Source organism: Brachyhypopomus gauderio, chromosome 3 (assembly GCF_052324685.1).
Source record: "Brachyhypopomus gauderio isolate BG-103 chromosome 3, BGAUD_0.2, whole genome shotgun sequence".
In the NCBI taxonomy this organism is placed as follows: domain Eukaryota; kingdom Metazoa; phylum Chordata; class Actinopteri; order Gymnotiformes; family Hypopomidae; genus Brachyhypopomus; species Brachyhypopomus gauderio.
The window spans coordinates 25,775,509-25,802,555 of record NC_135213.1 but is presented as its reverse complement, the minus strand read 5'-3'; the positions used below and the strand labels follow the sequence as shown (position 1 = coordinate 25,802,555).

General features: G+C 38.0%; 3 protein-coding genes across 3 annotated transcripts; 2 read left to right on the top strand and 1 right to left on the bottom strand.

Moving 5' to 3' along the window:
- The first annotated feature begins 212 nt into the window (after nucleotides 1–212).
- Nucleotides 213–11,209, top strand: psme2 (proteasome activator subunit 2). Its single transcript, XM_077000712.1, has 11 exons — nucleotides 213–371; nucleotides 3,967–3,999; nucleotides 4,126–4,188; nucleotides 5,718–5,804; nucleotides 5,893–5,938; nucleotides 7,385–7,482; nucleotides 8,258–8,326; nucleotides 8,682–8,749; nucleotides 8,865–8,919; nucleotides 9,026–9,112; nucleotides 10,189–11,209. The coding sequence occupies exons 1-11, from the start codon at nucleotides 333–335 to the stop codon at nucleotides 10,267–10,269; spliced, it is 726 nt and encodes a 241-aa protein (XP_076856827.1). The 5' UTR covers nucleotides 213–332; the 3' UTR covers nucleotides 10,270–11,209.
- Nucleotides 10,353–13,018, bottom strand: lsm5 (LSM5 homolog, U6 small nuclear RNA and mRNA degradation associated). The gene is made up of 5 exons (XM_077000713.1): nucleotides 12,939–13,018; nucleotides 11,756–11,851; nucleotides 11,624–11,651; nucleotides 11,468–11,540; nucleotides 10,353–10,868 (listed from the first exon to the last, which is right to left on the bottom strand). Exons 1-5 carry the CDS (start codon nucleotides 12,982–12,984, stop codon nucleotides 10,836–10,838), a joined length of 276 nt encoding a protein of 91 aa, XP_076856828.1. The 5' UTR covers nucleotides 12,985–13,018; the 3' UTR covers nucleotides 10,353–10,835.
- A 732-nt stretch (nucleotides 13,019–13,750) lies between these two features.
- On the top strand, nucleotides 13,751–26,092 carry kif22 (kinesin family member 22). The gene is made up of 12 exons (XM_077000707.1): nucleotides 13,751–13,951; nucleotides 14,207–14,399; nucleotides 14,765–14,892; nucleotides 16,949–17,097; nucleotides 18,577–18,786; nucleotides 19,115–19,641; nucleotides 20,217–20,337; nucleotides 20,492–20,696; nucleotides 22,358–22,440; nucleotides 22,698–22,916; nucleotides 25,604–25,663; nucleotides 25,830–26,092. Exons 2-12 carry the CDS (start codon nucleotides 14,209–14,211, stop codon nucleotides 25,857–25,859), a joined length of 1,923 nt encoding a protein of 640 aa, XP_076856822.1. The 5' UTR covers nucleotides 13,751–13,951; nucleotides 14,207–14,208; the 3' UTR covers nucleotides 25,860–26,092.
- Nucleotides 26,093–27,047: the final 955 nt, after the last annotated feature.

Sequence of the window (27,047 nt, the reverse complement as noted above, 5' to 3'; positions counted from 1 at the left end):
TCTTTAAGGTGGGCGCAATTTTTACGTGAAAATGGAATATTTTACATTGCTAAATAAATACAGATTTTTTTTGTAAATTAACAGCAATCGTAAAGTATATTTCCACCAAATATTTAATTACGTTGAAGTTGAAAAATGTAACGTAAAATAACGTTAAGTTTTGATTGCCTTCAGAGAATCCTTAAATATCTTCAAAGTTGGGAGGAGTAGCTGGTTATTCAGGTATCGCAGAGAACGAAAGTGTTTTTCACAACTGCAAGACTGTCTCCTCTTAACCTGCACTTCCATTGCATTGCTTTGAAATTATCATTATTTGCGAAAAGCAGCTAAGAATGTCGAAATTCAAGATAAGCGTAGAGAACGCGGTAAAGGTAAGCGCTGCATTTACGTTTTTACACATTATTTTTCACACGAACGAGCGCAGGCGTGTTGAGCGAACCAACTGAACAGTGAAACGTCTTTGGTAATAGTTTGAATGTTCAATAGATGAATGTGGCTTAGTAAAATAAGTCTATACAATTACTACGTTTACTATTTTATCCAGAGGATCAGTACTAAGCTGTATTAAGTTTAGTTGGGTAGGCCTTTAACGGGCGATGAACGATACGGCGCGGTTTAGTCATCGTTAAAATGCACGGCGATTATCCTATCTGTGAATTTATTTATGTTTAAACTGAAACCGAACAAAACTGTTATTGCTGCTGTGAAAATATAGATTTTGTTCTGTTACCTGTATTTCCACAGTGACTTGCAAATTGTTAGTGATGTTGCGTTGTTATGATGGGTTTCACTTTCATTTTGAGCCGCGACAAAAACGCATGGCTAAAATCTCGAGTAAAATTCTCGAGTAACTTTTTACATGTTCTTGGTCCTAGCAAACTTGACCACAAAGTTTAAAATATTAAAATTCTACTGTGTATATTCATTAATAGTTTTTAAAGGGATGCAAATGGTCGGATCTGGATTTCCCAAAGATCATGGGAGTTTCCAATTTCACTCTCATGGTACAATGGTACTACAAAACCTTCAGGTGCACCTGCAGTACTCAATAAAAACAAACAAAGCTAATTTAGGAAATTTTGAGTGAAGTGCAAGGTGTGTAAAGAGCATATTGGTATGCATAGGACTTCAGCAGCCATGCTGTAAATGTGTTGCAGTGTGGGGAGTGTTTTGGTATGGAGATAAGGAAAAGTGAACTGCAGAAACAAAAATGGGAGGCAATACTTTTGTATGGAGTAGAGTTTCTCATTATTGTAATGTAGTGTGGCTGAGGCAGGGTGACAAGATGAGAGCAGATTTAACGAGCCCAACAGAGGAGTCGGGGACAGATCATGATAGAACCCCCACCGAGGGACGCTTTCTCCTGGAGTGCCCAGCACCAGAAATCAGACCCTAGACCCACAGTGATGGCCTGGACTAGAGTGTAGAGCTGTGGCAACAAGGACACTCCTAGGAGCAGCCTCCCCCTGGGGAGAGCCAATGAACCAGCCTATGACCGCCTCCATGGGAAGACAGGGGGAGACAATGACAGGACAAGCACAGGGACAGGATGTTACAACCCTGTCTTGGTTTGTAACATACAGTCAGCAGTGGTGAACCGGGGTAAAAAATGATGACTGAACGGGTAGCCTATGGTAATCACAACAAATGGGAGTAAAGTTGTGACAGTGGATGGTATGACAGTGCAATGCAGAACACCAGTGGTGTCAGTTTGACCCAGTGCTGAAAACAACAGTACAAACAATCATAACCCACACTAACTGTAACCCACAGTATTACTTAACCTATTGTGAAAGTACTGTAAGAAAACAAAAAGACACAAACATCTCCCTAACTCCTTAACTCTGGACCAAACACAGTGGAAACCAAAACCCAAAATTACACAGCAGTCAACCCTATGTGGAGTTATATACAAAGTGACTTTTGGCAACAGTAACAATAAAGCGAATCTAAGATCATAGTTCAACAGACAGGCACACAGTCAGAATAACCAAAGAGATGCAAAGGAACAAGCCCAAGGGCAAGGGCCAGACACAGAAGTAAAAGGTCAAGAATATGAAGGAATACACAATCCAAAAGGTAATCTACAAACATAAGTTGAGCTGGAAAGCTGGCTTCCTGAACTCTCACAGTTCTGTTGACCACTTCAACTTCCTGGTTTCAGTGCCACAGACTGGCACGCCAGCCAATCTGGATCCAAGGGGCACAGTCTGGGGTTAATTAATGATCATGGGTGCTGAGCTGCAACAGAAAATGCAAAACACACACACAAACAAAGCAAGAACTTATGGTCTCTCACACTGAGACAGAGCATCAGCCACAACATTGTTCACCCCTTTTTTTGTGTTGAATAGACAAAATAGATCCTTGTAATATGATGGACCAGCACGGGTAATGAGGACAAACACAGGCACATTCACCAACAGGGGCACAAATGGAAAAAGAAACCTTGGCACAAACACCAGGACCAAACACACAGGAGTAGACAGGGGGCGCATCAGAGGCTAGAAGATGCATGCTAACCTCAGGAGTCCGTGGGGAACCCGCATTAGCAGCTGGCTGTCGTGCACAAACAACTCTGTAGCAAACACTGGTGTCTTTGCAGTGTGTGCTGGCCACCTTGCGGCAGGACTTCTGGCTGCTCTACAGAGGTGCTGGCTGGCCCCTGCTCCTCTTTCTTCCTCTCTGAGTCTGAGGGTTCAGACGCGGCAAGGGATGCTCGGACCTTGCAGTGGCAGCGGGCCTGCCCTTTGGAGAGGCAAGCACAAGTCTTGGAGGGGTGCTTACCCATCCTGGCAGAGCATGCACCAGCCATAGAAGGATGCGCACCAGAGATACCCTGATCCTCCGTCTCCATCTTGGAGATGGAGGTGAGGGAGGGTTCCTCCATTGCCACCTCCAATGAAATAATGATATTTATTTTTGGGCCCATTGGTATCAATTGAGCATCGTATCAATGCCACAGCCTACCTGAGTATTGTTGCTGACCATGTCCATCTTCTGATGGCTACTTCCAGCAAAATAACGCATCATGTCATAAAGCGTGAATCATCTCAGCCTAGTTTCTTGAACATGACAGTGTGTTCATTGTATTTGAATGGCCTCCACAGTCACCAGATGTCAATCCAATAGAGCACCTTTGGGATGTGGTGGAATAGGAGACTCATATTGTGGATGTGCAGCTGACAAATCTGCAGCAACTGCGTGATGCTATCATGTCAATATGGACCAAACTCTCTGAGGAATGTTTCCAATACCTTGTTGAATCTATGCCACAAAGGATTAAGGCAGTTCTGAAGGTAAAAGGGGGTCCAACCTGGTACTAGTAAGGTGTACCTAATAAAGTGAGTGTATGTGCCTGTCTGAAAATAGCAAAAGAGTTTTTTTGGACATGGACATGCACAAAATGTTCCCAAGAAAATAGAGACTGATGTGATATTGCTTAATAAAATATGTTTATTAGTAATCTGCTTGTCACGGTACAGCCCCAGACCCCTCCCTTCGGACGTGTGTTTGTGTAGTCTGTGTCTATATATGTTCTCCCTGTGAGTGTGGTAGTGTGTTTGTATGTGTTCACACATCTTGTTACTCTAATGTGTTACATGCGGTGCTTGTTATGTGTTAAAGTATATATTGTGTGAGTTAGTTCCTGTTGTTTGTTCTGCTGCCCGGCTACTAAGCGCAGCTTGTGTTATTCTTTAATAAAACTTTGTGTATGTTTACACATATTCGTCTCAGCATCCTGTCTTCCTCGCACCGAGACACTGCTACTGCTATAAATTCAGTTGGCTGCAAAACATACTTAAATATTCAAATTCATTTGTATTGTAAGTACTGCACAATATGTTGGTAGTAATTCAATGGATTAATTTTATGCATATATATTTCCATATCCATTATTACTGTGAAAGATAAAATGAGAACTTGCAAAACAGATCTCTTGACTCAAGTTCTTCTAATCTCTAGGTTGAGAACTTCCGCCAGTCTCTTTATCAAAAGGTATGTTATTCAAGAAATTTGGTCAATTCAACTATCTATATATTTTATAACAATGCATTATAATTGATTTTATAGCCCCAGCAAAAAAAAACAAACTATTTTGAATAGCAGTTGCTGTTTCTGTAGGCTGAGGACCTTTTCTCTAATCATATTCCAAAGAAGATCTCTCAGCTGGATAATCTTCTGAAGGTAAACACCATAATTACTTGAGAAATAAAGAGTACAATACAGTGTATAAGGAAATACAAGTGTTTCAGATGTAATTTTTGGTAGAATTTTTTATTTCATTAATGTTTAAAATCAAGCAATTTAAGCAACTACAAAACATGAATTAATACTAATGTAACAATAAACATTGTTTATTAAAGTTATAATGCATTTATCTTAAAATAGGCTACCATTCCAATGGCATTAACAATCTTCATCAGAGCTCACATCTTCTAAAAAAAAAAAAAGTAAAAAATATGAAAAATAATTTCTGCACATATCTTTTCCATGGTCATTGTGTATACATTTACAGCTGCCTTTATATAACTCATAGCAAAAAATGAAAAAATTAATAATATATAATCAATAAAAATAAATACATTAAATTACATTATGACCACCTTCTGAATCTGCACTGATAATTTTATTGGCTCTTTACAATATAAGACCACTTTGTAGTTCTATAATAACACACTGTAGTCCATTTGTTTCTCTGCATACTTTATCCTCCTTTCACCCTGTTTGAATAGTCAGAACATCCTAGACCACCAAAGACAGGTATTATTTGGGTGGCGTATTAAGGGGCACAGCGTAATTGTAGAACTACAAAGTGCTCCTATATGGTAAACAAAACTGATTTAATGTTCAATGAGTGCTATCTCAAATACTAACCAAACACATTTCAGACATTATGTAATTTAGCACATTCAGCATCACATTATCTAAAGTAAGATGTACAAACATTACATGAACCAAAAGTTAAACTACGAATGAAGTGATAAGTCTTCACGTCAGGAGCATAGCAAAGACAAGACCAGAATTAACTTCTGAGCAATTAACTTAATATTCGAACAGAAATGTAATTCTCTATCCGTATTATGGAAAGGCAGACTAAAAATCCCACATACTGTTGTCACACTTTAAAGTTACCTTACATTCAGACATGCATATTTATCACAAAAGTTATAAATTATTAAAACTAAACGAGTTAGCTTTGCGCCTAAATTTGCCATCCCTACAGTTGTTACATTATCTTAGTCTTACAGTATCACGTTTCAGCAGGATGGATTCTCCTCTTCCCCTTTTTATCATGATTTAACTGTTCGATAAGCTACTTACTGTGCTAGAAAAATGTTAGCTACCTGGCTATCTACAACAGTACCATGAGGCTTTAAACTGCAATAGCATAAATGCTAATCCCTCGGTTTATAAAACTTAGTTTGGTCAAAAAAGGTAACATAAATGCTATTGCTATGTTTTTCTTTATATTAAGAAAAATATGTTTGAATGTTTTTTGAATATTGAATAAGAAAATTGGAGCAAACTTTGTGCTTGTCTTGAAGTGTGCACTTAAACACTGCCTATGACATAAAACACTGTCTATGTAGTCCGATCGCTAGGTTTTTGGACAGACCCATTGAGACACAAGAAAACAAAGTAATATGTGACAAAAAAAAATATACCACTGGTTTAATATGTAATCTCTATCTCTTTATTCATTTCATTATTAGGAGGAGGAGTTTTGCATTTCTGACCTCTCTTCACTCCATGCACCACTAGACATTCCCATTCCTGATCCTCCTACACCTGAGGATGAGGTTGGAATGCCCTTGGAATTTGAAGTAAAACATTTATTAACATTACAACATTTGATGGCTAATACTGGCATGCATTTGTTTCTCACAGGAAATGGAGACAGATAAGAATGATGAAGAGGAGAAGAAAAAGAAACGTAATTTTTTTCAGGATTCCCACATTATTTTGCAGACTAAAGAAAAGCAGGGGTCTGTGCCTACCCCACCCATCTGTAGTATCCCTAACACCACCCCAATTCCATCTCCGCTCCATACCTACCTTACTTAGCATATTCCTAATATCCATATACTTATATCCACATCCACACCCCATCCATAGTTGTCTGAACAGGGTTATATTTTTCTAAATATTTTTAGGTAAATATTTTTCTTTACCTAAAATATATATATATATATAATTATTTTATTTTATATATTTTATTTATTTTTATATATAGTTTTTTCATTTGGGTTGGTTTTATAATTGGAACTGTACTATGTTGAATCCTATGATTATTCTAGGATACAAATATAGGCTAATTCACATTATTGCAACAATGTAAATATTTACTTATACCTTTTTCCTCAATTTGCCACACTTATTCTTCAGTGACATTGCCAATTTTGCAACTATTTCTGCAAACAAATTAATATGTAGTTGTTAGCTGCACACAAATGTGTAGATGAGCATATTCTATTAAGTCCTATATCCATATATGGGTGAGATTCTACCACCCCAGTTGAAAAACATGGTGAAAATAGGGAATAAGAAAACTCTGGACACTCACAAATGTAGGAAGCTCCTAGCAGAGGCAACACAAAACACGTAATTGCACAAACAGCAACATAGACAGGAAAATACAAGAAGAAAAGCAAAGCTGAATGAACACGACCCAACAGTGTGCACAGTGAAACGCAAGGGTTAAACAGGGATAAACAAGACACATGCAACATGAAATAATAATCAGACGAAGAAAAACATTTAGAAATCAGGTATAAATACAGATGCCAATAAGATCTAATAAAACACAAGTGAAAACAAAATGAAGGATGGTAAAAGATGTAACCAAGGAAACAGATGTCAGGGTAGAGCCAACCATGACAGCAAGACATGGGGCAGAAATTAGTGTAAAAACCCAAAACAAAAACTGTCAACCTAGGAATGCCAGAGGGGTAAAATCATGAAAGCACTCATATATTAAGATTCATACTAGCATTGAAGCTATCACCATGTCTTGGGATGTCTTAAGACATGTCTCAAAACTCAGCACATCTTCCAGGCACTGTACTGGTGAGCATTGCACAGGCACATGTGCTTGTGTTGAGTGATCAAGTGATTGTGTTGATTCAGGTGAATGTGTTCTTGCTGGCTGAACAACGTCACTATATGTGAGCAGCTAATGCTCAAAACACTTTCAATCCATGATTATCCCTCTTACAGTAAAGCTTATCTCCTGACAGTTTGGGAATATTTAGAATTTTGTCTCCACACCTTTATATTAACATAAAAATCTTCAGTATTACCACTAATAATTTGTATTTGTTCTATGTAGATTTCAGATTAAACGTCCTTTAACAATTATCTTTGTATTTTTTCCTCAAAGCTCCCAAATGTGGATTTATCAAAGGAAATTGCAAAATCATGAAGTTGCTGGATATTGTAAAGCCAGAGATTACCGGTCTCAAGGAAACCTGCATAACAGTAAGTGAGAGAAATTGCGTTTGGGTTTTAACCACTATCATGTTACATATTCAGTACGTTTTTACATCAGCCATGGGAATTCCTGGATCTCCAGAGCATCTCACTTCATGGGTTTCTTGCTCTTCATATGATATATTTCAACTTATTTTTTATGCCTTTCAGCCTTTTATATAAACTGTTTATATGCCTGAGCACATGTGGAGTTCTCTCGACACCTATGCTTGATTTATCACTTACCACTAACAGAAGTAAGCAGGGCGGTGCATATTAAACATCGTACACAAGGACTTGTCCTTACTGTGCTAAAGACTAAAAAGTTGATTTCTGTCCACCTAACAGATATTTTAAAAAACTGTAAAAAGTAAAATTATACTTTTTCATCAAAATATAAATCAGTTATGTTTAATTTGACTGTTTTCAGAGTAATAAAAGGTTATGGATAGTACCCCTGGATAGATATGGATAAACATATGGATCTGTGCTGAATGAGGTTGTGCAGTATTCATTAACTACTTAGTTGAATAATTTGATATTGTTCCACACAATATGACAAGATGCTGTATTATTTGAATCCACAATACAGACACACAAAAGGCTACAAAACACCCCAGGTCACATTCTCTCGTTATCAGTCATTCTGCAGCTTTTTTATTGTTACACATCTTAAACAACTTTATATGTGTACTAAATTCAAATTCGTGCTAGCTATCAGGCACTAACCTCATAGTTCTGGTGCAAAACTAATAAAGGATTCATTTTCTTTTCTGTTGTACAGGTTACCTGCTGGATTTCATATCTAATTCCCAAAATAGAAGATGGAAATGATTTTGGAGTTGCAATCCAGGTAAATTACCAACATGCTAGAACTAGTATTTTCTACATTGTTGTTGTTTTCTTTACAATTTATCTTTTTAGAGTACACGTTTCATCACTGAGTACCAGCAGACTGCTAGCTTCATGTACAAATGTGATGAAGATATGATTACATCTTCACAGTAGTGTAATTGCATAGTTTTAAGACTGAAAGGTGATGATGCTATTAAGTGTTTCCTGCAAACAATCCCTACACCGAAAGGACAAATATTGAACAACAGTAGGTCCAATGATAGCCACATTTGCTTTCATGAAGAGTATAACTGTATAGCTATAACTGTACGGGCTTACTAAGTTTCGCTTATTTTTTCTTTCTTTTATTTCAGGAAAAAATCCTTGAGAGAATTGCTGCAGTGAAGACAAAAGTGGAGGGTTTTCAAACCAACATTAACAAGTACAAAACTCATATGAAGCATTTTATAAGCAGTTTTATCTAAGACTAACTTAAGAATAAGATGCTTTCTTGTGCATTTCCTTTCCATCTAATTTACAACCACTTTGGTCTTCAGGTATTTCACAGAGAGAGGTGATGCAGTTGCTAAAGCTTCCAAAGAAACTCATGTTGTAAGAGTCTTGCACACTAAGAACTTCACATTAGGACATGATGTTTGTCATTTTAAGGCAAATAATTAAACAGGAGAACTTACTTGTACTATTTACTGTACTATAGATGGATTACCGATCACTTGTTCATGAGAAAGATGAAGCTACCTACTGTGAGATCAGAGTGATTGTGTTGGACATTCGTGGTTTTTATGTGAGTACATTCACTTAATGCATATGTGTAACAACTTGAGTATCATGAGTTAGATGCCTTCCATTAAGGACTGTATTAAAAAAAAACATTCCAATATTCTTAAACCTAATCTCCATGTACTCAATACATATCATGAAGTCTATTTCATGAAGTTATTGACATTTCATATTACTGAAAAAACAACATTAGAAATAACAGTAGAAACAGTAGAAATAAACATGTTCTTGAATTTCAGTCATATCTATTTGTAAAATAACATTTTTATTTTACATTAGACTCTTCAGATGAAGAATTTGTGGTCATTTTTATTGTCAACGTACTGTAAACCTACCTTTTTTATTTAGGTTTTCTTTTGCACATTTGCGCTATACAAATATATTTGATTTGATTTTCAAAATTTACAAAAACCTGGCAATGGAAAAAACAATAATGAGAATCCTGATAGACCTACAAAAATAGCAAGTTATCTAGCAATCGGTAACAAACCAAACTACAGAACATATCCTTTGTTTTCCATGCCAGCAAGAACTAATCATCTTAGCTGCCGCTGCTCCTATATGAATCCAAACTTTGAGGGGGACATGTCCCTGTCCTCTGTCTAAAACTATGCCTACTCTCATGTACATTTTACATGCTCTTAGGAATTACAGAATAATTACCATTACAGGTTCCCCTGCTCCATCCAGACTTTGTACTCAAACTGTGTTCTGTAAATAATACGAAAAACTGTCTCATCACAAGATATTTATTGTTAAGTGTACCAGCTATAGTTTTGTTGTTTAATGTTTAAAATATTGAAATAATTGAGCAGCTGTCCTTAAGCTTGTTTTGTGAAAGCAATAAGGTTTTTCAGTTATTTTCTAAATAGAAACATTACTGCCCATGATAATTAACAATAGATGTAAAAGAATACTGTGAATGTTCCTTTTAGCCAGCAAACTATTTTTTGTTTTAAAGCAACCATGAATAAGAAAATGTGGTGTATAAGTATTAGAGGTTGAAAATTGTGGGTTTTTTTTTTTTTTTTTGAAAATATGCCTGTTCACAGCAGTTATTTATCTTGTGCCAATATTCAGGCAGAGCTGTATGACATCATCAGCAAGAACTTGGAGAAAGTCACAAACCCCAAGGGAGAAGAAAAGCCCTCTATGTATTGATGATGAAGACAGAGAGCATCGATGTTTGTTGTTGTTTAGTCCAGTACAAATATTTCCAATAACTACTCATTTTGACCAATAGCTGTCATTTCTGAAACTTTATTTGGTATCAAACAAATAAATCAAACTTGAGGCAATACATCGGCCTGTTTTGTACTGCTACTAAATCAGGTTGTTGTGGTTACAGTAAAGGTAAACAAAATTCTGAGAATTAATTTTGATAAAGTTCCACATCTGTTGCATGTACTTCATTGTTGCAGCATTTGAGTTTATTCTAAATTATGTAATGGATATTCTAAGACTACTTGACTATAGCTTCAAATTAAATCTGCATAATGTTCGATGTAGTACAAATACTGCTTTAACTCAAACATTCACAATTTATTTTTTTTTCCATTTATAACAAAAAAAATCAATTTAGCAGCCTCACTAAGACTTTTAAGATAATTTTCATTATTATGAAAACTAATAATAAACTAGTAATGGTAACTCAAAAATGTTCTTACAATATTTTTTTTCAGTTGGTACAAAATTTCAAGATGAAAAGATTAAAGGTGATCCACATCTCATACTTCTGGTCCTTCTCCTCCTGGGATTAACTGGATTAAACAATTTGCATGAACACATTTACAACATTTATATACTATGCGTATCAATCATGTATTAAGCAAGCACTAACAAATTAAAAGCACAATTGTTACAATAGTACATTCAAGAGGTATGTTTCATTCATTTTATCAAAGCTAAATCTCCAGCTTTGAATCTCATTGGTAATACCACAGACATGTTAAACAGCATTTGACCAATCATTAAGACATTACGTCTGATACATTCACTGTATTCATTCCATTCAAAATTGATGTGAATGTCAGGCAAGTTTCAAACTGAATGTAATATGTGTAAAATTGTTTTGAAATAAAATTTGATTTCATAATATCAACCTTACTTACTATTTAGCAATTATTTTAAAATGAGTAATAAGGTATCTACCACATCTGATTAATGGACATTAGTCCCTTACTAAAAGACAGATTTAACCTTTTTTTTCTTTGATTTTGGTTCTGCTTCACGAATTCAGTTTGACCAGTTTATGTTTGTGCATCACCAATGAGCACGCTGAAAAAGATACATTTCTGCAAATACTGTCAAAGTTGGAAAATAATGATCCAGGAATGGATGATTTCTAATCAATTCTTACCATTGTGATGTTGTTGCCATTGAGTAGAATTTGATCCAGTTTTGTTATCCTTCTTCCTTCTGGGGTAATTTCGCTGGATAAAGACAAAGTTATAATATTAAAATAAGTGCTCAAGTTCAGTAAGAAAAATGGGTAAATAAATGTGCAGCTACTTACAACTCTGTAACATCTTCAAGTACCATGTCTGATTAAATAGGTCAAGGATCACAATCTATTTGGTACATTAGTACCAAAAAGGCTACAACAATTTCAAGAAAATGAAGCAGATGAAAAATATTTAAAGGATACTGACAAAATCATCAAACCCCAATAAGGTACCCACTATTTCTTTGTCATTTTTCATAACGATGTGAATTCGGGAGCCAATGCATTTGTCCACCAGTTCTGCAAATCAATGCAGATAACAGCAGTTACAGAAACAACAAATCAAATCAACAATTTGCAGGTATAAAAAGGTTGCCTTTTAGTGCTTGACTGTTGTATAAATTGTGAAGTTGCTACACATAGCATCCATTAATCCATGAATTTTCCATTTCGATATTGGTCCCATTTGGATTTGTGATGCCTATATCTATGAACATTAATAGCTGTATCAGATAATCCTTGAAAGACTTCAGAAAGGGGGTGGTATGTAGACTGGTTAACACACCACCTCACTCTTAAGCATATATACATATTAGATGGGGGTCATGTTTTTAATCCTTTCAAATCAGATGCACAACATAATGCAAGAAAATTATAAACAGCAACAATTTCTTAACTTACACCAACTTGAAAACACGTATTGAAACATGTGGCTAGTATATATTAACATTCCTATTATCACTAGTTAGTGACCTGGGATAGCTCATAACCGTTCATTCATTTAATCATTACCAGTAGCCTGGTTTGTGAAATCTGCATCTATGGACGTCACTCGGTTCACGACTGCCTTTTTCAAAGTTCCACATTTTAAATTAGAAATCCTAATAGACAAGACCTGAGAAGGATTCAGTCGGAATATCTGAAGCCAATGATACAGACAAAATAAAGAATATAAGTTTTAACTCTGTGACGAACTAGCCGTAAGAAATAACTAACTTGCAAGCCAACCAGATGCATTGGTGTTTGCTAAGTTGGCTAGCTAGCTAAACAACATCTCAACGGCTGAGCAGGGTTGTTAGCTAGTCAGTTTATGAGCACAAAATGTATAACACAACGGTAACTTCACCAGTTGGGATGTAGGGCTTCTTGAATAAAATAAAATAAATTACGTTACACTGCGCTGACTTTCACCAAGTAAATACAAGACCTAACGATGATACACCAGTAACACCATCAGCGTGTCTTTCTGTCTGTTACTGTTAAACAAAACCTAAAACCTAAAAATAAATTTAAAAAATAGCATGTACAAGTAAGGTAAATGTCTTAGCTAGCAAGCTACCAAAGCAGGTAAATCACGGTAATACAGTTTTATAAATATTGTTTATACCAAGTGGTAGCAATTGCGATGGATTTGATGTCTGGGTTGCCGCCATGTTGCAAACAAGCTATATGAAAAGAGGGATGGACTTCCTGTCGTGTTTATCCAAATATTTCAAAATAAAAGTCAACCAAAATGTAACAGGTAATGTATGAATTTAAAATAAATACGATATATGTATTTGAAATCGTTTAGACGAAATATTATATACATGAAAGACAGTACATTATATATTTCAATTAGAACAATACAAAGAATAGCAACTTCAATTCGTATATGATTTAATTCGCAACTTTAAGTCATGTGCTGCCCATTATCTCTGGTCCAAGGGGAAAATGAATCCCCCGAAATCAAGGGGCAGTGGTAAAATAAGAAATGGGACTGAGCCTACGTGTCATGAAATCTTTTTTCCAGAAAATGAGCATTTTCTAAGTTTTAAGCAATGGTATTGCTGTAATGTTTTTTTCTGTTATTACTGAGACTTAGTTGTGCTATTTGAAGGTTCCATTAATTAGGGAGATATACAAAAAACTTGTTTGTATTATGCACACGACGTACAAAGTGCAACAACAGATTTAGGTTTTTATCTACTTCATACAAGAATATATCTGCTTCCATGTTTGTTAGGCCAGGATCTCTCCGTATTGTGTGATCTAAGTGAAATTCTGCAGTTGTTGAGAAGTATTGGAGAATGACTCAGTGAACTCTCCGCACTCCAGTCCAGATTGTGGCGCAATACACGTATTTGGTTTGGCCGCAAAAAAACCGAAACGAAACAGGAAGAAGGTATAAAATGCGGCTGTAGCTGATTGGACAGTTCTTCCGAAGTGGGCGGGTACTTGTCGTTTGAAAATAGCCATTTGAAAAAATATCCAGTGTATGTCGTTTTCACTATTTGTGCACCATTTGAGAAGGTCTCACCTATTTTCAGTGAGTCCAAAATCCTCTAGAAATCCAATAGACTAACTGCTTCGTCATATTGAGAGTGTACAGTCGGACAGCGTGGTCGGAGTAATCAGTCGGTAAGTGAGGAAAAGTGTGGGAAAACTCGCGGCTAACGTTAGCTTAGCTAGCTAGCAAACGGGCAGTGTGCTGGTTCGTGCAGTCTGGACGGCTAGTTAAGCTAGTTCGTTAATCCCGACTAGTTTAGCTAGTTAGCGTTAGCTAACCTGGTACCAGTTTGATCCGGTTGCTAGTTTCATTTGTTCACAACTAATCAAAACTACTTGTATAAGCAGCTACAACGTAGCTAACTATATATTCCGTCGTCTTGGCAGAAATGGCGCAGCGAGTGGCCGTGAGTGATGTGGCTGCGTGTAAACGGACCTCGAGGGTCCGTGTGGCCGTGCGACTCCGACCCTACATGGACAAGCAGGACGAGAAAGGCGAAGGGCCATGCGTTAGAGGACTGGGACCCCAGACTCTTCAGATCATCAATTGGAGGAACGCCACTGAGACTTTGCAATATCAGTTAGTGGTTCATTTTTTAATTCGGTTTTTTTTTTTTACCAATTACCTTTGCTGTTTTCTTTATGATCTTGCTGACTCTTGGAGCATCTTAACAGGTCTTGGTCTCTGTGTGGTAGACCCTGATTCGGTAGCTGGTGCTAATATTAAATTTCTCTCTGCAACAAACCCAGCTGCACCATAATGTGTAGCTGGGGCAAATATAGAGAATACATTTCACTTACTATAAACATTAATTTTATTAAAAGCTTGCAATAAGAGCACTCTTAATGTCTGCAGTTAGTGTTCATGTTTTTAAACTACATTATTTTCTGAAGATGATTGTTTGTATTTCCCATTCTTTAAGCTTTTTGTGTTTTCTGGTGTAGGTTTGATGTTTTTCATGGCGAGCAAACCACTCAACAGGAAGTTTTCTTGTCATCAGTGAAGCCCATTATCCCCCATGTCCTTAGTGGTCAAAATGCTAGCGTCTTCGCCTATGGCCCAACTGGAGCTGGTATGCCTTTTTACTGCAAGGCAGGAGAACTGCAAATTTTATGATAAAGGTTGTAGAACATTTAACAACTTCAGTTGAATGGGCAATCTTCCTGTTTTAATTCGGTTTTGTAAGCAGAATGATGGGTTAAGTTATATGTATATTTGCTGTATTTACACTATTTACTATTCTGTAGGGCTGCAAATCTTTGGTAATCCCATGATTCAATTCAGGATCGATTCTTGAGGTCACGATTCGATTCAAATGCGATTCTCTATTCAAAACAATTCTCAGGAGCTACTTCGGTCTGGTGGCATGAAAGCAGAGTACATTTATAAAGATATTATAATTGTAAATGTTTTATCAACATATTGCAATAATGTAAACACACAAAGGTAAATCCAAGACAATGTGTCTGATTTATTTATTCTTGCACATTTTTACCTTGTACAAACACAACACAATATCTTTGAGGCTGACACTCAAGCTACTTGAACTGCTCACAGTTATCAGAACACTACATTAAACTAATAAAACTAGTAAAATAAATAAAATTGGTAGGCTTAGGTTAGCTTCCAGAACTTGCCACTACTCAAAAATGTAATTATACAAAAATACTGCTCTTTCTGTAAAAACAACAAATTGCTTCGTACAAGAATTAGGCTTAGGCTAGGTGCCAATTTCTGAGACCACTTCCAGAAACAAAATTACACATTTTTTCTTTAACAAATCACAAACATTAATAATGTATGATAATTTATATGTATATATATATATATATATATATATATATATATATATATATATATATATATATATATATATATATATATATATATATATTGCAAAAATGTGTTGTTACATTAATAAAATGGGTAGGCTTATGTTAGCTGCCAGAACTTCCACTTCACAGATGAAAATATATTTTTATATATATCTACTGAACTGAATACATTTAACTGAACTGATCAGTTTCTGAATGGTGCCTGTAGCGTTTCATGTGCGACAGTTTTAGCTTTCAGCCAGTGTTGTGTCGAATTCCGACTCCCCTCATTTATCCGCATATAAAGACGCTACAGATGATCTTGTCGATTTATTTTTCTATGCATAAAGAAGAGTTAGACTTTAATTATCCATCACAGCAAACTGCATTATCTATGTCCAAAGACACAGTGGCTCAAGGGTGTTAATTATTTTAAATACAATACACACCGGGTATGCCGAAGTTCACTTCTGACCACGGCTTTGCAGTGTTACAGCAGTATGTGTTTCCAAATGGTTGCTTTCAAAGACCGCAAAGCCGTTTAGACTTCATACTTTAGTGGTGCAACAACAAATACCGTACACTACACAACCCTCTTTAGCCTAGGCTAGCATGCTTGTACATAGTCAAAGCTATTTCCTTGTTTTGCCTAGCACTACAGTGGCTGAGAAGGCACACCCGCACCCGAAAATAAAATCGATTTTTGAAAATGAGAATCAATTTTGAATCGTTTAATGTTAAAAACGCAATTCGAGCTCGAATCTATTCTTTCCTGCACCCCTACTATTCTGTATGGTATACTGTTTTATGCGAAAGTGTTTGCTATGGTTTAATTATGCTGTTTACCTTTTATCCATTTTGTGCACACCTCAAATGCAGTCATCATTAAAATTGATCCATAAATTTCGTTTATTGATCTGGTTAGAAGCATCAGAATTTTAACTTCAATGTTTAACTATATTAATAGTTTAACCATGTTAAATGACTGTAATTTGTGTCCTCTCCACTTTGATATGGTTTTTCTATGGCAACAAAAAAACAATTGTAGAGGCACACAACAGCACACTATTGTGTAGCTCTCATAGAATGTTTTCATCTTTAGAAACATGAACATGAGATTACAGTATTTTGATAAGGCTACACCAACTGACATTAGAACAGACATTCAGTTAACTTTTTTTCAGATGTAAACAAATAGAAGAATTAAAGTTTGGACCAAAACACAGATTATATTTAAGAAACTAAATGACACTGCCAAGTCCTATGGTTTTTTTCTTTAGTTTTTCCCTTAAGCCCCATATCCTATATTTTCAGGAAAAACCCATACCATGCTGGGAAGCCAAGAGCATCCTGGCGTGATCCCCAGGGCCGTTCGTGAGGTATTGCACCTGGTGCGCACCCAAGACCAGGAGGAATGGGAGTTCTCGGTCGGCATGTCCTACCTAGAAATTTACAATGAAAAGGTAGGCACACAGGAAAAGCAGGTCAATGATAATTATTTTTTGCTTGATGTTCAGCACAAAATCAAATTTTCAATTTATTGTTATAAAAACAGATCTGTAAACTTCATTTTCTTTGGCGTGTTAATTATGGTGCTATGTTTTTTATTAAAGCGACTGCATATGTGAATTTCAGAGTGGTTTGTGTTCAGAGTATTGGCATATTTCATATTTATCATCTTTGTTCCGAGCAGGGTTCGTGCGGTCATGAAAAACCTGGAAAAGTTATGGAATTTGAAAATAGCAATTTCCAGGCCTGGAAAAGTTTTGGAAAAACTAAAAATACTCAAATGTTTTGGAAAAGTCATGGAAATTTTTTTGACACAATAAATGTATGTCGTTCCGATAACCAGAAGAAAAAATAAATATATATAATATAGCCATTTTTTTTTTCATTGTGCGGACCACTAACGTAACTTCACACATTAGTTCACTGCGTTAGCGTCGGACTCCAAGCGGAGCTGTAGATTGTACTTTGATGACATGTAAATCAGCGTAATGCTGGTAAATGCCGATTAAACAATGGCTGCTTCAGTTGGACAAATACAAGCTGTGGCTTGTGAAAGACAAGGACGCGTGCAAAATGTGCACTGTGTGGTTAACCAATTGTTAACGATGGGGTTAGAGACTGAAATGTCCGTCGTAAAGCAGTTTTCGTTGTTAAGCGTGACTCTAGATTTAGATACACTTTAATCCCTAATACAGTATAGAAAAAACTAACAATGTTCTTGTGCATACAGCATGAGAAAAACTGAGGCAGCGCGATCGCTCTATCGTACACAACACTCAACAGTGCTGCCACTGCACCTCCGCGCGAAATTAAGAAAAGTTGGTGGTAACTCTGGTCCGTCGTTAACCAGACCCGTCGTTAAGCGGGGACTCACCAGCTTTGTAGATGCGACTTATATTGATATTGAAAATACGGTAAATGTTTATTTTTTTTTCAATTAAACCACGTGGCTTTTCATTAATTTATGATATACTGTGGAATTTTGGCCTGAATTTTTTCTTATTTTTCATGTCTACACATATGTTTAGAGAATGTATAGTCATTGAAATTTGTCTGAAAGTCATGGAAAAGTCATGGAAAAGTCATGGAAATTAATTATCAAAAAAGTGTATGAACCCTGTCCGAGGTTTAAAAAAAATAATATAAAAATATATTTTGGGTGTGTTAAACTGTGCTGTTAAATGAGCCTTTACTTCAACATTTTAGCAAAAACGTATCTATACATAATTCAGTTGATTGGGGTGGGGATTCTGCAACAGCCTCTGCTGCAGGTAGCTTTAAGTTTAGTCCCCTCTCGTCTTTTATCCGCCAAAGTGCAAAAACTTGAGATCTTGTATAAAGTATGAGCTGTTGGTATTATGTGCCAATATTAAAACCTTGCTTGTCTTGGGCCATTATATGAAAGTTAATTTGAAATCATTCTTCTACTGCAGGTTCTAGACCTCTTGTCTCCAAATTCTCAAGATTTGCCAATTCGTGAAGATAAAGATCGAAACATCGTCATCCCAGGACTGACTCTCACTCCACTCTCCTCCTTCTCTGATTTCCATACTCATTTCGTTCCGGCCAGTCTGAACCGCACTACAGCCTCCACCAAACTCAATCAGCGCTCTAGTCGAAGTCATGCGATTCTTCTTATCAAGGTAGTGCTGTCTGTAATGCCATATCCCCATACATTAAAAGCACCTTTAAAGGTCATGGGTACTGTGTGGAAGCTCAAACTTCTTCTTCCAACAAAAATTACTAACGGGGTCTACTGCAAAAAAAGAGGGTGAAAATGGGGAGATGCAATGAAGAGAAGCATTTCCTGAAAATATGGTAGTTTGTTGCCAATGTTTACATTTATTTTGGTTGATTAGAGCTCCTTTCCTGCTGTCTTTTATAATATTAATCTTTAGAGTAAAACTGTTTTTAAAGTGTCCCAAGAACAAACTATCTTGTGATATGTGCATTTCTTTTGGTTCTTCACAGGTTGTCAGATCTCAGCGTGTTCCTCCTCACCGGCAGCAGACTGGAAAGCTCTACCTAGTCGATCTGGCTGGTTCAGAGGACAACCGGCGCACAGGCAACCAAGGCATTCGTCTCAAAGAGAGCGGAGCCATCAACCTGTCCCTCTTCACCCTCAGCAAGGTTGTGGACTGCTTGAATTCTGGAACTGGGGGCCGAGTTCCCTACAGGGACAGCAAGCTCACCCGGTTGCTTCAGGACTCGCTGGGCGGCTCCGCTCATTCAGTCATGATCACAAACATTGCCCCAGAGTACAAGTATTATTTTGATACCTTCACCGCACTCAACTTCGCTGCCAAGTCGAAGCACATCATCAATCGTCCATTTGTTCGTGAGACTGTGTTAGAATGTACAAATAATGAGAATCCGGTTGTAAGGAAGAGGGCCAGCGAGGAACTAGAAGCCGAAGGATCTGGAGAACCCCAGAGTAAAAGGCTGAAGGGGTGCAAGAGGGGGGAACCGCAGCCGCCCCCACCCACACATCCACACAGGTCTGTTCCCCAAAGAACTGAGCAACTTATTTCATTGTATACTTTTAGCACTATATAGAGGCAGTCATGGCCTGGCGGTTAGGGAACTGGTCTTGTGACTGGAGGGTCCTGTGTTCGATTCCCAGACAGGCCATGACTGAGGTGCCCTTGAGCAAGGCACCTAACTCCAACTACTCCCTGGGCGCCGGGCTAGGGCTGCCCACCGCTCTGGGCATGTGTGATCCACAGCCCCCTAGTAACCGTGTGCGTGCGTGTGTGTGTTCTGACTGCACAGATGGGTTAAAAGCGGAGGACAAATTTTGATTGGGGTGTAAAAATCACAATTGACAAAATATGGCACATTTCATTTCATAACAGGTCTTGGCCTTTTGTGATGGGCCATGATTTGGTAGCTGGTGCTTATAACAAAAGATCCCCTTTGCAAAGACCAGATATTCTGTAGTATCTCCAGGCTCAATAAAGGGGAGAATAATGTTGAACCTTTTTATGCTGACAATTTGAGGTAAAAGCAGCAAAGGCCAAGCTTAGTTTTTTGGTTGCCATGAATTTTTAAACCAAGTGAGTATCTCTTTCAGTCCAGTGGATTCGACAGTGTTGGACAGGCTTATTGCTTTGGAGAAGATGATGATGGGCTCCCCAGAGAGAGAGCGCCTCAATTTGCTCAAGACAGTCGCACAGTCCCGCAAAGAAATTCAGGTGCATCAATGCAAAAATCTTCTTTTGTGGAGTATGTGTGTTGAACTTTTCATTACCAAGTCCCAAGTTCCTGTGGTGGTGTTTTCAGGTCTCCAGCAGCATAAACGTTGTCCTGTCTACCCCGACCCCCGTGTCTCATTTTTGGTCTGTACAGAAACTAAAGGAGAAGCAGAAGGAGCTGGAGGAAAGGGCAGACATGCTCAACAAACTGACAGGACGTCATAGTGGAGTAAAGGGTGAGCAGGAGGCTCCAGGCAGCAGTGCACCTCTCTTTAAGACGGATCTGCCTGTACTCCACAGGAAACAGTCTACAGTAGCCAAGCCCAGGAAACAACAGGCAGTCGTCACCCCATTACAGGGTAAGCGGTGGTCATAAATCCAGTCACCAGAACAACTACTGAGGATAGAGTTGTCTGGTCAGACAAATGTGGGTTTCTTATCCATCGTGCCGAAGTAGGTCAGGGTACCCGCGGGTCCTTAAAGTCTTAAAATGTCTTAAATTTAGTTTTACATATTCAAGGTCTAAAAATGTCTTAAAATGTCTGGAATTTTAGGAGGGGAGGCATTAAATAAGTGTGTTGCTCAGTTTTTCTCTTTTATTTTACCGATGTATATCCCACAATAATGATCATTTCCGCAACGGCCGTATACTCCGCCTAATGGCAGTAGTACGTCACCCAACAGGTGGAAACTGCAGACGATGCTTTAGCTGCATAGCAAGCTGCTTTTCATATTTGAGGGCTGCGGCGGGGACAACAATACAAGGCTCCGATACAGACATGGGTAAATGTCCATTCAGTGAAGTGGCTGGAGGATGAAATATTGTGGCTGGCTGAAATCTTCCAGTGATTCGTATGAGGCGCGATGTGAACTTGCCGAAAAACATTCAAACTTGGTACAATGGGCTGTAAAGCGCTGGATTCTCATATGAAATCTGAAAAACACAAGCGATATGATAGCACTCGTAATAGTAATGTGCATATCGAGTCATTCGCTGCTAACTGCAGTTTAACTGTAAGTGCCAAAAATGATTTGTCTACTGTATAGTGCGACCAAACGTCTGTGTTTCCCGGGACGTATTTCACATCCTGTGAGGAAATGTCCTGATTTTTAAATTACCTTCATTGGACCATTCAATTTAAATGTACAGGCACTAGGGCACTGCGCACGGCGCTGCATGTGCCGTAACCCCTCAAGCTTTGTTTATACATGACGCGTCGCGAGGTTTCGCATGCCGACAATGACGTAATCGCGGTGGCTCCGCCCCTGTGCGAGGTCCCCGCGTGCTGTTGCTTCGCGAGGTTGTGCACCCCCCCCCCCCCCCCCCCCCATCAACAATTTACACTCGCCACCTTCTCCAGGTTCAAATCTCACTCCAAGAGAAAAGTTGGCAACCCTGGTATTATTTTTTCTTGTGAGAGGTATTAAAAAGGTCTTAAGTTATTTAATTTGAGATTTAAAAATGTGCAGATACCCTGGTAGGTGTCTGGATTTGGTGTGAGCCCTGAGGCCATGGCAGCATCCTGTTTAGAGGGAGTGTTACAGGCAGGGGGCAGTGTGATGTGAGCCAGGACCTCAAGTTGATCCTGAGTCTTGATGTTCATTTGTGAACACTGAGGCACTTTTGTATTGTTCTTTATTTTTAATTTTTTTTAATCAGCCAGTTAGTTTAGTCAGTGAGATCACCTCCTAACTGATGGCTCACTGTCTCCATAGCATATAGAAGTTAGATATATTTTCTTGGAAAATAATTATTAAAATACATATTGATTGATTCAGTGAGCATGCTTGGATGTGGCATTTCCAGCACTAAAATGTGCCAGGCACACAGTCACAAATCTACTTGCATAATACTTCCAGCATCTTTTAGAGTTGATGTTTAATCAAATAATATTCTGTTCTGAACCCTAGATGAAGTGTGTAACACTACTAAATAAGCATGTCCAGTAATGTGCCATTTGGTGTGTAGCCCTTGTCTCCTATTAAGGTTTTAATGCAGTTTCTACCTTCATATCCCTAGTGTCTCAGGTACAGCCCTTACAGCAATGTGCTGTGGTTGCCAAACCATCTCAAGGTGTTGAAAAGAAAAAAAAACGGGCTGAGGTAAGTAAGAACACACACACACAGATGTGGTCTCAAACAATACACATCAGTTATGTTCCGGAGTGAGGAATTAATTTTTCATTATAACATAATCTATTCATTATAACATTCATAACAATGATCACACTACATTTAAATCCATTTTCTATCCATTTTGACAAAATGTGGGTTTTCACTTAGTAGTGCTTAAACAGTAATTACTATAATGGTAATGCAGTAATTGCAGTTAATTGTGATTCTCGAATCTGTTTGTTCAGATCTCTGTGGGTAAGGAGAACAGCGGCCCAGGCTCCTGTGGGGAGGAGATGAACTGGGAGTCCCAACTAGACTCCTCTCTACTGGAACAGTCCAAAAAAAAGATCCTCCAGACACTCAATTCTGGTTCGCTCAAAGAGCTGAAGAGCCTTCAGCTCATTGGAGATAAGAAGGCCAAACTGATCCTGGGCTGGAGGGAGATCAATGGAGATTTTATCCAGGTAGAAATAAAAAGCTAATGACCAGCTTAAGTCCACCGGAGAGTACAAACACAGGATAGAGTATCGGGTCAGTTGCACATGCAGCAGAGTACCGAACAGAACACTGGAGCCTTTTATAATGAGCTATTCTATCATGGCTCCCACTGATCATGGAGTTTTCAAAAATCTGTTTCAGACATAAGGGGATTTAATCAATTTTTGTTTGTCATGGAATATCCAGGAGTTTCATTTGTAGCATCTTAAAAATAGGATTAAAGGGAACTGAAATTAGGGCTGAACGATTTTGGAAAATAATCTAATTGCAATTTTTTATCTATAAATTGCGATTGTGATTTAAAATCGCGATATTTTCCCACTGTTTTCAGGAAACTCTGTTTCTGCATTTTTTTATACAGCTCCGATACAGGGTTGCCAACTTTTCAAGATCGCTTGGAGTGAGACTTGAACCTGGAGTGGGTGGCGAACGTAATTTGTTGTTATGGGGGGGGTAAAATTGACTAAATTTAAGTATTATTATTATATCGTGATCGATCGATCGCCTGTGGTTGGCGCCAGAGTGAAATAGTAACTTTTCAGTCTAAGACGCTCAATGCGTGAGAGTTGGCAACTAGAGGTGAAACGATTCTTCGAGTAACTCGAGTAATTGGATTACATCTATTTTAAATGTTTAAAATCCCGCTTTGTACTACTACGCAGCTCCGGTATCATTGTTTTACACTGACTGTTATAACTGACGCACAGGTTTAAGGCAGCGTGATTTGTTTTGATGGAAATGTCGGAAAACGAAGATAGCGGTGTCCGTAAAAGGGCAAAAACGTCAAAAGTGTGGGACCATTTTTCGCTGCGCAAGGTGGACAACGTAGTGCAGTGTATTTACTGTAAAACGGATCTGGCCTACCCAGGGCATAATTTGAGCCGGATCCTGGCGGAACAAGTTATTGAACAAATAATTCTATAAAAGACATTTTTCAAACACAAGATCCACATTCAGGCTTCCTAAATCACATAAGAGCTCTCCCTTTTAGCGATGCCTTTCTGCGTCTCCATAAAGCTAAAAGCTAGTTATACTTTCGCGAGTGACCGTAGCGTGCAACTCCGCGAACGGCGGAAGCGTTCATACTTGACGTGTCACAATTCTGTGCAGTGCTGTCCGTAACGATATGTGGTAGTATAAAGAAACACCCCTCAAAAAAAGGAATGAACATTTACCTGATGAATTTTAATGTTGCATTGTGTTTCAGGTTTGAAAAGTGCTGGAATTTAGGCTTAAAATGCACTTCTGCACTTAAAACACTTATAAAACACACGTAAATCATTTAAAAGTAATTTATATAAACGGATTGGCTTGTTATTTTGACATTTGTGCGCCTAAGCGTTGCGTTTTGTGTGCGATCCGGTGACATTGTTGGCCTCAGTGACCCCTTGTCTCATGCCGCTGTTTGCGTTCCGGCATCGTTTGATTTACAAATTAAGAACTGGGCCTACCATAACAGTACTTCCTCAATGCTTCAGCACCTAAACTGAAAGCATCCGCACGTGAACTGCGCTTCTCCAAGCGGAATAACAGCCAATTGCTTGCTCATTTTAAGAGAACTTTCATGTTGCATTACACACTATCAATATTATTGTGTTAAAAACACAAAAGTGTGATTTTATCCGATGAATCGATGAAAAAATCGACAGAATACTCGATTTAAAAAATATTCGATAGTTGCAGCCCTATTGGCAACCCTGCAGGTATAGTAACTTGGCTAAAATATGTGCGTGAGGGCATTTGGTAGCGCATATCCAGTGTGTTTAACAAAGCCATGAAGCCGGGCTTGTTCACTATATTAACGGGCATCATGTCTTTCACTATGAACTCCGTTACTGCCAGAGTTATTTCAGCGCGCCGCTTCCAATTATATCCATAAGGAGTTACACTTTCAATCGGTTCGGTCAGTGAACCCGGTCTGCTGGATCGCGGTCAAGCTATCCACACTTTCGCGATTCATCCACGCTTTAAATCCTATTGCGCCTATATGCGTGATTTTACGGTATTTCGCTGCTCACCGCATACTAAGGCTGTATAAGTGAAATACTTTTGCATATTTGAAGATGCAGCACTGGTCGTTGGCATTTTAGCCTTACAAATATCATACGGGGCTTTGTGGTGGTTTTTTTTAATGCTGAAGGTTTGTAGTGTTACCTCGCGTCGTAGTAACAGTAGCAAGGCACGTTTTGCAGGGTACCTGACGTTGAGCAGCATCTTTTTAAAAGCCAAAGTAATTTCACACAACTGATGTGCTGCCCCTCTTTGGTATTAGACTTTCAGTTGTGTCGGCTTCTGTCGAGCCTGAAGCCATTGTGCAACAAGTTAAAGTGCGCTGTGTTAACTTCACTTCTCCACCTCCCTGCCTCCTGCTTGGGTTTGTTCCGTTCGTCCTCAGCTCGGCTCGCTCCCAAGTCACGTGACCAGTTTAAATCGCAGCCTGTGCGATTAGAGAATCGCGTTTTAAAATATCGGGAGATTATCGCAAATGCAATTAATCGTTCAGCCCTAACTGAAATGTACTTAACATGTGTCCCATGTTGAATGTTTATTACTTTATTGACTTTGTTACTCGATTTATTTTCTGCAGCCATTTAACATTCTCTGTAAAAGTCAGAAAAATCTACTGTTTTATTAACTGATGTCCTCTTTCTAGGTGGAAGACTTGAAGAAAGTTGAAGGCATTACAGCAAAGCGCTTTTCCTCTTTCATTAAGGTAAGGCTGGGCTTGCTGGAAGTTTTTCATTTGTGTTGAGTATAAATCATGCCAATTTGAGAAGACATTCTTTATTTAAACATGGCTTTATTTAAAGTTTCTCAAAATTAAACGCTTAACTTATTCTGCGTGTGTGTAAAGTTGTATCCTTTTCCATCTTCCACAGGCAAACATTCTCAGTGTAATGGGGAAGTGAGTGAGTGTGTGAGTGAGAAAATGTGTATGGAAAGGAATAGCTTTTTCTTTTTTGTGCTCCTGTATACATTTAACAAAGTGACTGGGGCTTGATATGTAATTATGTGCATACTTTTTGTTTTAATGCTTTTTAATTATTTTTTTTTTTATAAAATGCATTTCTAGTTTTGCTATTTAACTGTGTGTGCATGTATGGTGTTTTTATCCAGAGATGGTACTTAATAAAATACCATGCTGGGGTCACAATACCATTTGTCTGTTTTCTGTCTGATGGTCTCAGTTTAATTTAAGTTGGTGTTTAGTGTCCTGTGTTAATCTCTCCACCTATAAGGGAGGCTATGGTCAGGTTAGGATGTTGAATCCTTTAGTCGAATATTATAAAACAAAATCATGAACAAATTATAAGTACTATTTAACAGAAGTGTTGATATAATTTTTATAATTATTAAATTTTCAAGGTGTCTGAGACCTGGGGGGCACTTGCTCAGTACCTTGGCTGTTCCTGCAAACTTCTGAACGGAGATCGCTGATGTCGTCTCTGGGATCTGGTGGAGCCATTGTCCAGCTTAAGACAATAAACCTAGTTTAAAGATTCTAAATGAATTCTTCTTTGAGATAAACATGTTCTAACGTATTTGTCAAGGAAAGTCAGTGATGTGTAACAGAACTACATATCTCACCATTTAAATTTTTGACATTTTGTGTCTAGAAACATGACCTTTTGCTTTCTAGAAACACGGGTGCTAAAAACTCAAAGTAATAAGTAATTAATATATCCTGTTTAAGTACATTCAGCCTGAACTGTGTAATCACTATAGTCAAAGTCAAAAGTATACAGAACTTTTTACAACACCCACAGTTGCAAAATGGGTTTACACATATCTGAGCTGGGAAGGGAGGGGGACATCTGTGATGGTGGGAGGAGCCATAGCTGGTGAGACAGGTTTAGGCTTAAGAGCATGACATCAGTTGTAGGTTTATCTCAGCAAAAAGAGAAAATATTATTAGGTATGTCAGAGGAGTCTATATTGGTGAGTACAGTGTGTAAGGACAGACTCTGGCACATCTAGTTATGGCAGCACATATAAAAGGGCGGAGCCAGAAAGGAGCACAGGCAAGGTTAGATTTTTTGAAAAGTAGTCTTTATGCTGCTTATAAGAATGATTAAGGTATGCAGCCAATGTAAGGG